A 15203-nucleotide genomic window follows, 5' to 3' on the forward strand; every position below is an offset into this window, starting at 1 on the left:
TAATTCAGTACAAGGCATTTAGATAAAGGCTTAAAAATGTAATATTTTATATTTTTTCATTTCTTTCACAACTTAATTTCTCAAAAGAATTGTATAGACCCCCTTCACTTCAGCCCCCATTTACTTCTCAACGCACTGAAATGTATTCCACCTTTCCTCTGACTCTGTTCAAGGTCAATAATAAAGTCATTAATTCTAATCCAATGGACACGTTGCATGCTCTGTCCTTTTGGTCTCTCAGGAGCATTTAACATTATTAACCACTTGTTCCATGTTTCTGTTTACCTCTCTGGCTGCTCCTTTGTAGTCCTCTCTTTTTCTATCCATTCATTCAGTGTTGAGGTTTCTCATGCATCTCTCATGGGCCACTCTCTGTTCCCACTCTGCTCTGCACCTCCCGGGGCCCATCCCATCTACTCTCCTAACTCCCGTTGCCATCCTCATGCAGAAGACTCACAAATCTGAAAACCTGAATATTTTTTATAACCAAATACTATAAATGAAGATCTAAGCCAAGAATAATACATCTCAAAAACAAGTGCTTTCTGTCTATGGAATCAAAGCCTAATGTAAAAAGTGAAGAATCTTATATATTTCTTAGCTATTTCTTGATAATTAGTCATGCCTTAGGAGTCATGTCTGTGTTTCTTTAAAGACAGTATTGAACGAGTCTGCATTTGTTGTCATTAGTGATTTGTTTGATGGGGTAGAAGGAAGGCACAGATATTTAAAGATAAGGAATTTGAAATCAATCTCAATTGAAGGACATTCATAAATAGTCTCTGAAATTTTGATAGAAATCAATGTGAAATAAGATTCAATTTATGAAGTGTCAAATTACAAGCAATTCGTTGAAGGATATCTGTTGTGCAAATGTGGGAATCCACACAAGGAAAAGCCGATTGATGGTTTGATTATATAAACATGAGTTACGTTCTGTCCAGTGGCACATGAATATGTTCACAGATGCAGCCGGATGGCACCCTGACTTAAAGAACAAGTGTTTTCTTCTTTTCACACAATGTGTTCCTGGAAGATCTATCAGAACATAAATATTATTTTCCTCATAATAATATCAGACTTGGTGAGTTTACTCTTAGCCAAGGATTCCGTGTCAAAAAATTATAGTTATAATTAACAATGTGTTAGTGAAGTTGAGATAGTACTTTAAACCTGTATTTCTACTTAAAATAATGTGATTATGGTCCAGATTCTGCAAAAAAATGTGAATTATTTAACTTAGGATTCTAATAACTTAGAGTATCCACAGCATTAAAAATTATATTGTAAATTTCACCTGCCTACAAATATGTCCATTAAGTAAACGTTAGTTAAATATGCAATTTAGTGTGGCCCAGGTTTCTTTACAGAGTTAACTAGGAAATTTTCACTAAATCTTCAAGGAGATTGTTTCTCCACTTTATTATTTAATAAAAACAAAGGCTGCCTTCCTTATCTCAGAGCTTTGACATGCCTGTGACGAGCGCACTTATTGCACAGTGTGCTTTTGCTGTGGTTTTCAGTGATCTGCAAGGACTCCATCCCAGGCAACTTGACAATAGTGCAAATAGAGGAGGAGGGGGTGTGAATTTCTACCTCTCTGCCTCTAGTGGAGCTGCTAAGGTACCAGCAGTCTAAACAACTGCCCAGCCTCTGGGGCAGTCCAGCCTTGTAGCAGACTGAGGGACAGGGACTCTGACCCACTTCTGTGTCCGGTATATATTCTTACAATGCAGGGATCCCATGCAAATTGTTTTTTCTTTGAAATAACTTACTTAATGATTTCTTCAGATTTCAACTATAGTAAATAATTTGTTAAATAAAATATTGGTATTAAAGGAGAAAAAAGAAATTACTTCCTTTAGCAGGCAAGACTGTTATATTCAAATTTAATTAACCAAGAAGCCCCCAAACCACAGAGCATGTCACCCAGCATTGACAATTAATTAGCTTTGCTCTGAAAGAGCTACAGGTACTGAGCAAAGAGTTGTGGATTAAAGGCTTTACTTACTCTGCCAATGCTGCCTGTTTCTAGCTATCGCACCTCCATAGCAGTTTGCTGCTTCAGGCAACAAATGATATCTGAAGTGTGTAATTTCATGTCAGTTTTTAATTTCACATGATTAAAATATGGAAGAAATGAGAATAAAGCACTATTTTTTCCAAAATAAAGACATTAAAAGTGAACAACTGCTTTTCAGTTTCTTATGCTTTTCAAGATAATTTTCTAGCAAACAACTAAAAGAAGAAAGATAAATATTAAGGAAAACTCCCAAGGAATTAGTGATCACCTTTGGCTTTTAAATAGGCTATCTGTTTATGGTAAATCATGCAGCTTCTTCCTTTTAACCTTACGTTAGCATATGTATAAATGATTTAACTAGAAACTAATGGAGTTAGCATGTAAAAAGCAGAATGATGTAATGAAAAGAACATTAGATTCATTAGATTCTTGAAATCAGATTATCTGAAATATGCTTATTCCTTGAAGGAATGTTAATTTTAGTTGGATAGTCCTTATACTTAGAAGATATACGTATGTATTTTGTGGACAATTGTTTCTCAGCAAAATTGGGCACTGGCATTCCACAAGGAGTGGGCTTTAATTAGCCTATGATTGTCTTTTTCTCTGTGTCTATAGGAAACTGAATGTAGATGCATGGTTGCATCAGTTCCATTCAGTAAGATCAGACAGTTCTCTATTATTCACATTCATAAAAGATAGCAATAGTGTCAATTAACTTAAATCATTTATATCTGGCTTTAGGATTTTTTTTTTTAACTTTACATTTACTCGGGTCCAGTGTGTATGTGTTTACAGTTCTTTCAATTTATGTGTTAAGCCCAACTTGGAAAGGTATGACTGGGGAAGAGATAAGCTACCCCAATTTCCCTGCTACTAAGCAGGCTTTGTGCCAGGCAGATCGGGCCAGGAACGTAAAGATCTGCAGACAGGGAGCTTCTGGTCAGAAGGATTGATGGCCAGAAGGTCAGTTGGCACAGGGAAAACTGCTTGTGCATGTAAGTGCAGATGAGAAAGAAAGTCAGGGAGATCAACTCAGGCTGGAGCTGAGCCTTGCAAGTGGAAGTCAAGCAGGCAAGCAGAAGCCAAAATGCGGGAGATCAGGAAGCTAAAATCAGAATGCTCAGGAGTCTGGGAAGATGAGGACACAGGGCTTGGCACAGGCAGACCAACAGGAACAAGAGTGGGTAGAACTGGGGCACAGGAGTGGCTAGGTCATCAGTAACCTGTGTGCACAGCCACTGACACAAGATCAGACAGCAGGCAAAGCTCTGTCCTGCAGATATGGACTGGGTGAGTGATACTGCCCCCTTGTCCTTTCTCAGGTGGGGACGTCTCGCTTGTGATTGTCCAGGGCATTTGTATTCTGCATACTGTAAGCAGAATGCCCTGAAGGCACACCTGCAGACTTCTGTGTTCGTAATGCTTTTTCTCCTCCCTGATAAAGTTCTTATGAGTGTGCACTGGCAGGTTGGAGCCCACCCTTCCAGAACAGCAAGGAGCAAAGGAAGTGTAGCTATGTAGATCTGACTGGAGATAAATAATGATGAATGGATAATAAGGTAGCTATAAGCCATGGAATCACAGCTAACATGTATGTCACATGGCATCAAAGGCAGTTTATAAATTGGTAACATGTTCCTTTAGACTTTTCTGTTTCACATGCATTATGAATAAGTTTTGGTTTATTCCATCTTCCAATGTCCTTGAAAAACTAGGGTGTTCTCTCTTAAAAGATCTCTCTATGAAAGATTGCAGAGGCTTGAAGCAAGTTACCACCTTCCTGAGATAAGTTACTCTTAGAAACAGAACTGGTTTTAATGAGGGTTTTCCTCTAGGTCTTGACCTGGAACTTGTTGTCTCGGCAGTATTTGGGTCTGACTTACTGGACATACAAAAACAGAAAAGTGTAATGAGAAAGTTGACATGTCCTTAGGCTGCCCATAGAGTGTGGCACCAACTTGTCAAATTCCAGAGAAAATTAGGTTCATTAAAGCACAAGTTCCCAACCTCCTCTTGGGTCCTGAAACCGAGCTCTCACAGATGGCACCTTGGCCATTAATAAAGCAGCTCCATCAGAGTCCCTGTCATACGAAATATTAAAGGAAGCCTCGAAGATCAGCTGCAGCGTCTGCTATCCCGCTGCCCTATAGCCAGAGGTGAGCAGATTGGGGGGCGGCGGGGTACTGAGCAGCTGCTGTATAATGAGCTGAGAGGGGTTAACCCCTGGCAAGGCAAGGAGAAGCATCATTCTTAAAATGCTTCAAATCCCAATATGCATCACCGCAGCTTAACTGAGCCCAGGGACATCGTGGCATCAGATAGACCAACGGAATACGCACCTATCAGAAACAGGCAGAGGATGCTTGACCTTCTGCAGCAAAAGCCCTCTCAGCAAGGCATGGATTCTGCCACTGACAGAGTATTTATTTGGCATTTCTAAAATCCACATCTCTACGCCAGGAAATAACAAACTCATGCTTTGTACTTCTGTTTAGGATTCCATGCCAACAGCTAATTTTTTTATTAAACACCTTCTGCTTTACTTTGACAAATGAAAACATCTATTTTCACACAAAGAGCTTGACTCAGCAAACATTTTCATAGGTACCTGGCTTTAAGCAAAGGAGGTTTTACTTTGAATGGCTTTTATAAAAGAATTAGTCTATGAATAGGCTCCTTTTTCTCCCCTGATTTCTGCCTTTAGTCATATTTTCATTTACTCATCATCTTCTTACTCCGACCATGAAAAAATGCAGATGCAAATGAATTAGTAACATCCACCAGCAGTATGGTTGTCACATACTGCTTTTTACCTTTTTTGTACCTCCAGGCATGAGTGAATGGTGTAGTGCCCAAATAACACAGTTCAGGAAAACTTTGAGCCCATTTCTGATAGTAAAGCTCTTTAGCTGTGTAGTGGGCTCACCTGCTGTGGGTCCTCAGCCTTCTCCCAGTTCATCTCTATCTCTGCTGCTGGGAGCCAATGTAAAGTTATCAGTAACATTTGGTGGTGCGGATTCTTCTCATCTGTGCAATTTAGGAGTCAGCTCTTTACTATGGAACAGTGGCTGGATGACTCAAAGAGGACTTTAGTGATATTTATAGCATACTGATTGCATAGCTCTTTGGGTATGATTGTCATTCAGTAAATACTGATTGATTGATTAAATCTCAGAGCACTGAGATTCATTCTGAGCAGCCTCCAGCATTGTTTTTGTGTATGTAGAGGGAGAAGCATGAAGCTGTGGAAGATGGTACCTAATGATGTTGTGTTGCGGTGGCGGTAGTTGTTGTTATTGCCATTATTATTATGCAAGGACCCACTCCAGGTTGTAGGAATGGAGAAGCCATTTTCATATAATTTGCCCTTATATCCTAATTCTGGCCATGACCTAACTCACTCAGCTGAGACATTTCCCCCCTCTAATACAGAGGTATGTTGCTAAGCAACTAGATCAGTAATTGGTAAGTGCTTATATATGATTTGATTTGAGTTACATACAAAAATATGTAACTGGCTTTTTTCTCATTATTGGACAAGTGATTATCATTTGGTTTTATTTTGTCCAAATAATATAAAATAACTGCTTTCATTTATCAAAGTGCGTAATAACAAGATATAGTGGAAAGACTCTGGGTTTAGAAGACAGAAAACATGAATCCAAGTCCCAGAAATGAGAATCACTAGCTTTGTGACCATGGGTAAAATCATTTTTTTTTTAATCTACAGTTTGTGGTACAGATACCTTCTCTGCTTGCCTCACAGGGCCAGGTTAAGGATGGATGTGATGATGTGTAGAAAATGTTTTAGAAAAAATAAAAGATTTCAAAGTCTAGGCATTATGTAGAACTCCAGGCTACTTAATCTTGGGACTTTGAGTCTGTTGGTGTAAATCCAAAGGCTGGATTAATTAAGAAATATAGAGTATGTACACACTATCCCATCGGCAAGGCACAAAGCTATAGGGCAGGTCTGGGGGCTGCAGAAGAAAGTAAACACGTGGTGTTGACCCTGAATGAGTTAAATATTGCAATGATGGAGGCAGACAGAAGCAATAGACTACACAGCAAAGCAGCATCTCATTAAGTGTTAAAACGTAAGATATATCCTCTCCAGACCAACTGCTGTAAGACTTCAGGCAAAAGGACGATGACCCATGAGGGCTGAAGTTGTTGATGAGGACCACTCGTACAAGTCCTAGAAGCATGAGTAAATTTTTAAGAGAAGACTAAGGGGACATTCACAGGCGATGATCACTATGGGTTAACTATGCATTAACTTGCAAAAATCAATCCATTTCCAAATTATAGCAGTATCTGGGTATAGTGTTTTACCACGATATTGTTTGAGGTTAATGGTCAGCTATGTTTTGCCTCCTAGCAGTAAACATTTTATTTGAAGTCATGTCATGAATTATCTTCCTGCACTAATGAAATGGATCATTTACATAAAAATCAGAAAAAAAAACCCTGGACCCATATGCTTTTCAGTCTCTAGAGACATGGAAATGACCTCCCTGACAGCCAATTAGAAAACAGAAAGGTGAAGGAGGATGCTCCTATTCCCGATTTGGAGAAGTTCCAGAGTGACTAGCATGCTTCATGGCTGAGCCAGAATACATTAAATAGGTGTTATTTTAAAAGGAAGCGTTACTAGTGTTTGTTACACGTGGATGGATATCTTAACTGCCTCCGGAGGCTCTGCCTCAGAACACAGGATCTTGTCGCATATACTCGCTGTTTATGATCTGTTTTATTATCTTCTCCCCCTGTGTCATTGACCCCATGGATTTCCTAGGGGCTGCTGTGATCTGTCATGTCATTGCTCATTATCAGATAGTCTTAATCCTCAGAGCATTGAAATATTTCTATAATGGCACACGAGCTATGGAGCCCATGGCAACACCAGGCATTTTCACATTAAATTGCAGCTTGGATCATCCTTTGCATGCTGACAGTGGAGATTCTGCACCTGCCATCCCCCTCCTGGGTCAGGACCCTTCCTGTGCAGCAGGTGCAGCCGCTCTGAAGGCCTCACAGTTTTTCAGATGATATCTCACCCATCAATTGCCTGGGTTGAATTTAGTAGAACTTGAATGACCTCTTAATTTTTATAAATCTTTTACCCACCTATCTGATCATCCTACACTTGAAAACCCCTCTGACAAGATGAAATATTCTTTTGAAATATTCTATATCTTATAGTTAGCAACACGTGGTATGGAGAATTTTTAAAAGGATAGAGGTCCTTAAAAATAACTATATTGTTTGATTTTCTTACCTGTTCCCTAAGAAAAGTTCTATTCCTCATGAAGCTAATAATTTTTAAAAATTTGTTAGGTCAACATTTTAGGAATCTCTAGACACTAAGGACAGTAGACCCCAATTTAATTCTCATGAGATGCACTTATTTTTCTTTTAGAGATAGGATCTCACTCTGTCACCCATGCTGGAGTGCAGTGGCACCAACATAGCTGACTGTAACCTCAAACTCCCAGGCTCAAATGATCCTCCTGCCTCAGCCTACCAAGTTATCTGGGATTACAGGCACTGCCACCACTCCGAGCTAATTTTTTTTATTTTTCATAGAGATGGGGTCTCACTATATTACCCAGGCTGATCTCAAATTCTAGGCTTCGAGTGATACTCCCACCTCAGCCTCCCAAAGTGCTCAGATTATAGGCATGAGCCACTGCACCCAACTGAGATGCACTTAGAATGAGTTTTCCATTTAAATATCCTACAGTTTCAAAAATCCAGGGTAGTAGTTTGGCAAATAGTCTATCACATAAATGTAAAAAAAAAGAAAGTCCAAAAATCCCCATAAATTCCCCCTCTAATCTATGTAACTGAGACCTAAGACTCCTCCACTTTAAACCAATTAAATTCGCCAGATAAGTATTTACCTAGTTTTCTTAGAGCTGGGTAGAGCTGGCCAATGAGAACACGTGACCATCCCATGTGAAAGTTATTTCAATTCTAAACTGATTCTGAATTCAAATGTTGCCACACTGATGTGTTAGGAGAGTTGTCTTCTGTGTGAGATGGGTAAGGATATGGAGAGAAAGGGCTAGAACTCAGAGAGAAGGATTGAGCTCACTGGGTTTAAATTCTTGCCAAGCACAGTCTATTGCTCTTCTCTTCACGGCCTGATAATGCTTAGTGTGGCGCCACTTTCTTTATAGGTGTTCAGTAAATATTAATTTCGTCCTGCTAGAGAGACTATCCTTTTCCTTGAAATAAGGCACAGAGAATTAAATGAAGCTAATGGATATTTAAAGATGTAGGCTGGGATGAATAGCTTTAGGAAATATATGATACTATCCTTGGTAAGAACAAGACAAGTAAATAATGCTTATAATAGCTTTTTAGGTTAATTATTTTTGCTATTTGAAATCTTACAAAACAACCCACTCATCTGGTTTTTTTCCTATGAAAAAAAGAATTTGTAGGGCATTAGTTACATAAAATACACTTCTACCCAAAATGTCTTTACCTTTTCAATTCTTTCATGACTGCCTCTCCTTTAAATCTCTGAATAATACAATTATACATGAATGATTTCTGAATCTTAACCTTCTCCTATCTGTGTGTCATTGAAATGCTGCATGAAAGGAGCTGAAGCTGCTGACCTGCAAGAAATTGGAATATATAAAATAGAGATCAAATAGCTGGTTATAATGATGTCAAAATTAAAATAAAATGCTATTATGGAATCTATGGCTATAAAAATGTGATTTATATTAACTTCAATATTCTGAAATTCTCCTGATATATTTTATATGTAAATTTTAAGAAGAAAATAATTTTAAATGTATTCTCAAAAGAATTTCTTCCATTATTACTGGGTTTTTTTTTTTTTTTTTTTTTTTTTTTGCATCAAAGCTAACAGAAGCTTTCCTAAATGAAATAGCGATTCCAGGATTCATTGCAGAAACTCTGCATTGGAAGAGATTTTAGAAATCATCTGGTTTTCCCATTGCATGCATTTCTGTCTCTGATATTCCCTGTAAATGGTTTTCTACCCACTACTTGGACAATTTCAGTGACAAAAAACTCATTATTTTGTGAAGTTGACCCATCACTAATGGGTTACTCCAATTTTTAGAAAAATGTCCCTTATGGTTATAAAGCTAAATATGCCTTTATGTTTCATCTACTGTTTAGCTACCTGTGTTATATAAATCTAACCCTTATTCAGATGTGATATGGTGCAAGACACCTATATTCAGTCTCAATTCTAATTATTATTTATTATATTCCTTCAAAATATCACATATTAGAGTACTAAACCCTTTACATGTACTGTCTTATTTAATTTTCATAAAAAGTCTACAAAAGTAGGTACTATTTTTGCTTTATCTTATGATGTAGAAACTGAGACTTGATAATATTATCTGTAATAGTGATGATGATGATGATAGCATTATTGTCTGCCAACTCTATGCCAGGCACTGTGCTAAGCCCTTTATATACATTATCAGAACTTAAGTAACTTGCCTAAAATTATCTACCTAGTATCTCAGGTTCAAACTCGGGTCAGATATTGAAAGTCCTCTGGATTTAACCTCTTTATGCCTCATTTCTTTGTTAAATATGGGTAATATTATCTTCCTTATGAAGTCTTCTGAGATTCAAAAAATGGCTTATGAAAGTGTCTGGCACCCTTGCTTGAAAAATACTTCCTTCCACATACCATTTATTCATTTCTTTAAAGATAATTTTTGAAAAGTCTCTTTTCCTTCCTCTTTCTCCAGGTTTCTATTCACCAGGCTAAATATCCCCAGTTCCTTTAGTCTTCATTCATTCATTTATTCATTGATTCTTTCAACAAATACTTATGAGATCACCTCCCTGTTGAAACTTACATTCTAGAGGGAAAACAGATTATAGATAATAGAAATGATAGTTAAGTAAATCATCTACTATGTTTAAAGATAATAAGTGTCATGCTTGTGGACAATTAGGATAAGGGAAATTAAGAGTCTGGGAGTGGGTGGTGGTTTACTCACTATGGCTATATGATAAATTATCCCCAAACTGGGGCTGGGTGTGGTGGCTTTCACTTGTAATCCCAGTGCTTTGGGAGACTGGAGGATTACTTGAGGCCAGGAGTTCCAGATCAGCCTGGGCAACATAGCGAGACCCTGTCTCTACAAACATTTTTTTTTTTTTTTTTAATTTAGCCAGGTGTGGTGGGGTGTACCTGTAGTCCCAGATACTCAGGAGACTGAGGCAGGAGGATTGCTTGAGCCCAGGAGTTCGAGATTACAGCGAGCTATAATCAGGCCACTGTACTCCAGCCTGGGCAACAGAGTGAGACCTCATATCTTAAAAAAAAAAAAAAAAATTGAGGAATTATAGGCATAAGGAAATTACTTAATACAGATGTTATTTAAATCATGATCCTGGAAGAACACACCAAAGGATTGAGGGCAGACGTGCAGACGTGAAGAGGACAAGGACTGAACCCTGAGGCCCCACACACCTCCCTATTAACAGGTTGGGCAGCAGCAGAGAAGGAACCCACAAAGGAGACTGGAAAGAATGACCAGAGTGTCCTTGAAGCCTAGAGGAGAAAGTGTACCAAGGAGGAAGGATACACTGAGTGCTCTGATAAGTCAGGGTGGGGGCTGATAACTGTTACATTTAGCAATCATGGCAGTCATCGGCGACCTAGCCAACAGCAGTTCGAGGACTAGTGGGACAGATGCCTGACAGGAATGAGTTTATAGAGAGCAGAAGGAGAGGGGTTAGGGAAAGTGAGTATAGACAGCTATTTCCATGAGTTTTGCTGCCAAGATAAACGAGGAAATAGAATAGTAGCTGGCTGGAGTAGAAGAATCAAGGGAAGGATTTGTTTCATTTTTTAAGATGGGAGAAATAACATGTCGTATGCTGTTGGGAATGATCTAGGAGAGGGTGAAGATTTGATATTGCAGGGCAGAGAGAGAGGAGGGAAACCTGGAGTGATGTCCTGGGGCGTGCTTCAATTTCAGAGACCCTTGCTTTCCTCCTCTGCAGGGGGTGTGTGGGGTGAGCATGTGGGCAAGGGTGGCAGAGATAAGAAAAAGGAAAAAGCCATCAGGCCCCTGCCCCTTCTAAGCTGCCTCTAGTGTCACTGCCTTCCCCTTTCTCTCTCACCATTTGGCCTGGGAACCCCAGCTGCTGCCCAGTCCTTTTCCCACTGTGCGAAAGAATCCTAAATGTGAATGGATGAACGCCACTTTTCAGTTACTAGGAGATCATCATCTTCCCCCTTCTTGAAGCTCTCTGAGAGGTAGGCAGTGAGGCTTGAAAGCAATGAGGGATCGCCGAGCAGAGGCATATGCAGGTGTCAGAGGAAGGTGATGCGACACCTCCTGTCGCTGACTGACACACACCCCGGGATGAGTTGCCGTTCATTTAGGGAGAGAATCTTGAAGAGGAATGAAAACTGCCAAGAGAAGCACCAGACGAGTCATTGAACAGTTCCATTTTGCCCTTAGTGCTAGAAGGAAAGCATCAAGAAGAGTGGCAATGAAATCATGAAAAAAATATATTCTTAGCTTTTTCTTTTCACTGATCAGAAAAGGAAAGCACTGTAGAAATCTCCTTCCTGTGCCCTTCATTTCTCATCATCGTGTAATAGAATGACTATAGACTTCCCTAAGTTTGGCACATGGTATCGGGACTCGAAGTATCTTTCCATCAAAACCTGTTATTCCCCACATATCCCATCCCTCTGTATTTCACTCTTGTGAAATAGATTTTCAGTTTTACTGCTGAGAAAATTAAGCTTTGAAATGGTAACGCCATTTGCTATATTTGTGCAGCGGCAATTTTGTAGCTCAGGGGATTTGTCAAAAGCATGACACTTACTGATACAAAATTAAAAGCAACTATTCCAGATCATTAGGAGAGACTGGGGTCGGGGGAAGGAGGAGGTGCAAACAATATTGATTTCATCCTACTGACCTGCCTCTCCCGTGACCTGTTATGTAATCAGTAAGCACATTGGATGGATGATAAGTTTTTGATCTGTAGAATAAAGTCATGGTAGTCCTTTTGTTTTAAGCAGCAGCTCAAACATTTAATGAGGAAATTGGAATTCTTAGCACAAGAGCGTAGTGTGAAAACACCAAGAATTAGTCCAGAAATGAGTATGTTATAGTCTGTAAAGTATCTGTGCCTCACACTGCCCCTTGCCCTCTTTTATATAGTAAGATTATCATGTTGTAGGTGGTGTGGGGTACTTGAGTGATAGAAGATGTCATGTGAATAGCCAGTGTTGCTAATGACGCCGGGCACCTCTGCGCCCACCTGTCCCTGTCTGCATCCATTTGTTGCCGTGACCCCCTCACCTTGCACTTGCCCACGAATTGCAATTTGCTTTTAAAGACTGCCCTGCACAATAGCCTATTATCCACACGAGCAGCCCATAGTCTCAGCACCCTGTACCCTGGCTGGGGTTTATATTCTGATTCTGTTATGTTTCTAAAACCAGTTTGATTTATATTTTCCCTATCGCATGGGGGCTTGTATTTTTCTTCTTCAGTCACATACATAGCATGCCTTGATTGGTCACCACATGGTTCTTCATGAAGCTGGCTTGGATTTTACAAGGTGTTAGAGTTTTTAAGTTAGCTCATAAGGTCTCTCACGCTTGAGTTTATACCGGAGAAGTTATGGAATGATTAACTTCATAGGTGCTGTTTATCCCCAAAGATGACCGGCTTTTTTCATGCTGAAGCTGAATGTCAGTGGATAACACACACTTCTTTGTTAATCATGGCTGCAGAACCATGCAATTTTTGTGGCTTTTTTCTGCTGTATAAATGACTGGGCAGCTCATTAAGTTCACTCTGTTGTAGGAAGGGGCTGCTACAGAGGAGGATGAGGACAGACAGAACTATCGGGCTTCAGTAAGAACTAGGGAGTTCTTAAAAAGAAAGAAAATAAAGTAATCCTAGCGGATCTGATTGTACAACAGTTTTTCCCTTATTGTTTCTTTTCTACGTTATATCCTCCAGAGCTGCCCAGAAGTTAAACCTGTCTTCTAAAAAGAAGAAGCATCGACCTTCGACCTCTTCCGTTGCGGAGCCACCCCTCTTTGCCACCAGCTTCAGTGGGATTCTGCAGACGTCCCCGCCCCCAGCCCCGCCCTGCCTGCTGAGGGCGGTCAACAAGGTGAAGGACACCCCAGGCCTGGGCAAGGTAGGTGCCGTCTCCGCCTCGCCACTTGCTCAGAGTGTGGGGTTCTAGGTCAGGTTTGGGAAAGAAGAAAATGAGGGCTCCGATTTGTGAAAAGAAGAAGGCGCCAGAGAGAAAAGGAGACAAAATGAAATTCGTTTGGAAGTACTGTAAAATTTTCTTTGGTTACATATACTAAGTAGTAAATTAAGACATTCAAAGTGTTGGAGGTCTGATTTGATTTTGTTGGGGGGGTGGGAACGCAGCTTTGCCAGGTGCAGTGGCTCACGCCTGTAATCCTGGCACTCTGGGAGGCTGAGGTGGGAGGATCCCTTGAAACCAGGAGTTTGAGATCAGCCTGAGCAAGAGCGAGACCCCGTCTCTACAAAAAGCAAAAAAAAAAAAAAAAAAAAAAAAAATTAGCTGGGTGTGGTGGTACACCCCTGTAGTCCCAGCTGCTCGGGAGGCTGAGGCAGGAGGATCGCTTGAGCCCAGGAGTTCAAGGTTACAGTGAGCTATGATGATGCCAGTGAACTCTAGCCTGGGTGACAGAGGAGGACCCTGTCTCAAAAAAACAAAAACAAAACAGCTTTTGCATTATTTGAAAGAACCGTAGCTATTTAAAGAAGACACAAAGACACAAAAGACAGAGGCAGAGGCATGAGACCGAGTGAAAACACAGTACACGGTACAGAAGTAAGATGTAAAGACACTTCATAATTTCCCTGTGACATTTGCATTTTCTCCTCATTTTCAGAGAAATCATGACTTCTATTTTTGAACTAGACCACCAAGGGGATTTCTGGGGAGCATATTCAGTCATGCCTTTCTAGCCAAGAAATGCAATTTTGAATTGTTACAAATACTTAGAAAGAGATGTAGGAACGCTAATATAAGATGTCACTCAGCCACGTGTCAACTAACTTTATTTTTAAATGTCATTTCTAAACCCTTTCTCTCTTCCGATATAAACATTTGGATGAAGTAACTTACGGTTTACTGTTACCAATTTACTTATTGGTAAATAAGCTGGGGGTTATACAAACATTTATCTAAAGAAAGAGGGGGCAGTTTTATTTTTTATTTTCATCAAAAGCAGGATGGTGCACACAACCTTCCCTATCCTTTGCTAACTTAACGTGACTCTGGCCCTGGGCTTTGTTCTGGGCAGTTGCTCATCTTGCTGAAGGGAGCAACTGCTAAGCTGCCCGGGTCAAGGTTCTGCATATTCTGATCACTGACTGCCCATCCCCTGGACCCCAACAGGGTCATGCCAGGTTTATGGTCTTCGGAAGGCCTTAGTCCCTCTAGAGTTTACCCCCTCTTCCTCTGTTCTCTTCTCCTTTCCTGGGAATGTCCCCTTCCATGCTCTCCCACCCCCAGTCTCACCACCCTGTTGGGAAGATAGTAGTTTCATATGGTACTCATTCAAACCCAAGAAGAGTTTAAGTTTTAAGATTGCAGTCAGTAGGGCAATGCTTACTCTGAGGGAAAGCATCCAGTCCTAGAATTGTCCATGGTGTTGGGCAGGGCAGATGGTTTTCAGCTGAAGGCTCTGCCAGGCCCAGAGGTAAAGTCAGACCCAAGGGAGCAGGGCAGTGGCCTGGGCATGGTCTATGGGGGCTGTTCCGGCATCACCAGACGTGGAAGCAGGTGGAGAAAACAGTGTGGACCAGGACTCCTGTCCAGAGGACTCAAGTGGGTGGAAGCGCCAAGGAAGGGTGGTAACACCCCCCGGGGGCACATGGGAGCGATGATGGGTGGTTGACACGCTGCCGTCTAAGGAGGGTGACGTCAAGTAACTGCGGGGGCTGTTTTTTCTTTTTTGAAATTCTGTATTTTTAGTTGTAAGATACAGATAACATAAAAGTTACCATCCTAATCTTTATTAAGTGTTCATGGGCTCTTGTTTTGCTAAGAGGAGTTTGGAACTTCAGTGCCAGAGCTGAACTGCCCTGGGCAAAGTGAAGTCAAGCTGCTTAGTACAATCTCCTTCCCCTTTTGT

At 40.5% G+C, this 15203-nt stretch overlaps 1 protein-coding gene across 1 annotated transcript in view; it reads left to right on the forward strand.

Moving 5' to 3' along the window:
- The window catches only part of KIF26B (kinesin family member 26B), a 451375-nt gene that overhangs the window by 330305 nt on the left and 105867 nt on the right, over nucleotides 1–15203 (forward strand). The window contains exon 5 of the mRNA XM_012644360.1: nucleotides 13039–13222. Within this exon, the coding sequence (XP_012499814.1) occupies nucleotides 13039–13222 (184 nt within the window). The remainder of the gene's footprint in view (nucleotides 1–13038; nucleotides 13223–15203) is intronic.

Source organism: Propithecus coquereli, unplaced genomic scaffold (genome assembly GCF_000956105.1).
Source record: "Propithecus coquereli isolate 6110/MARCELLA unplaced genomic scaffold, Pcoq_1.0 Scaffold210, whole genome shotgun sequence".
Taxonomy (NCBI): domain Eukaryota; kingdom Metazoa; phylum Chordata; class Mammalia; order Primates; family Indriidae; genus Propithecus; species Propithecus coquereli.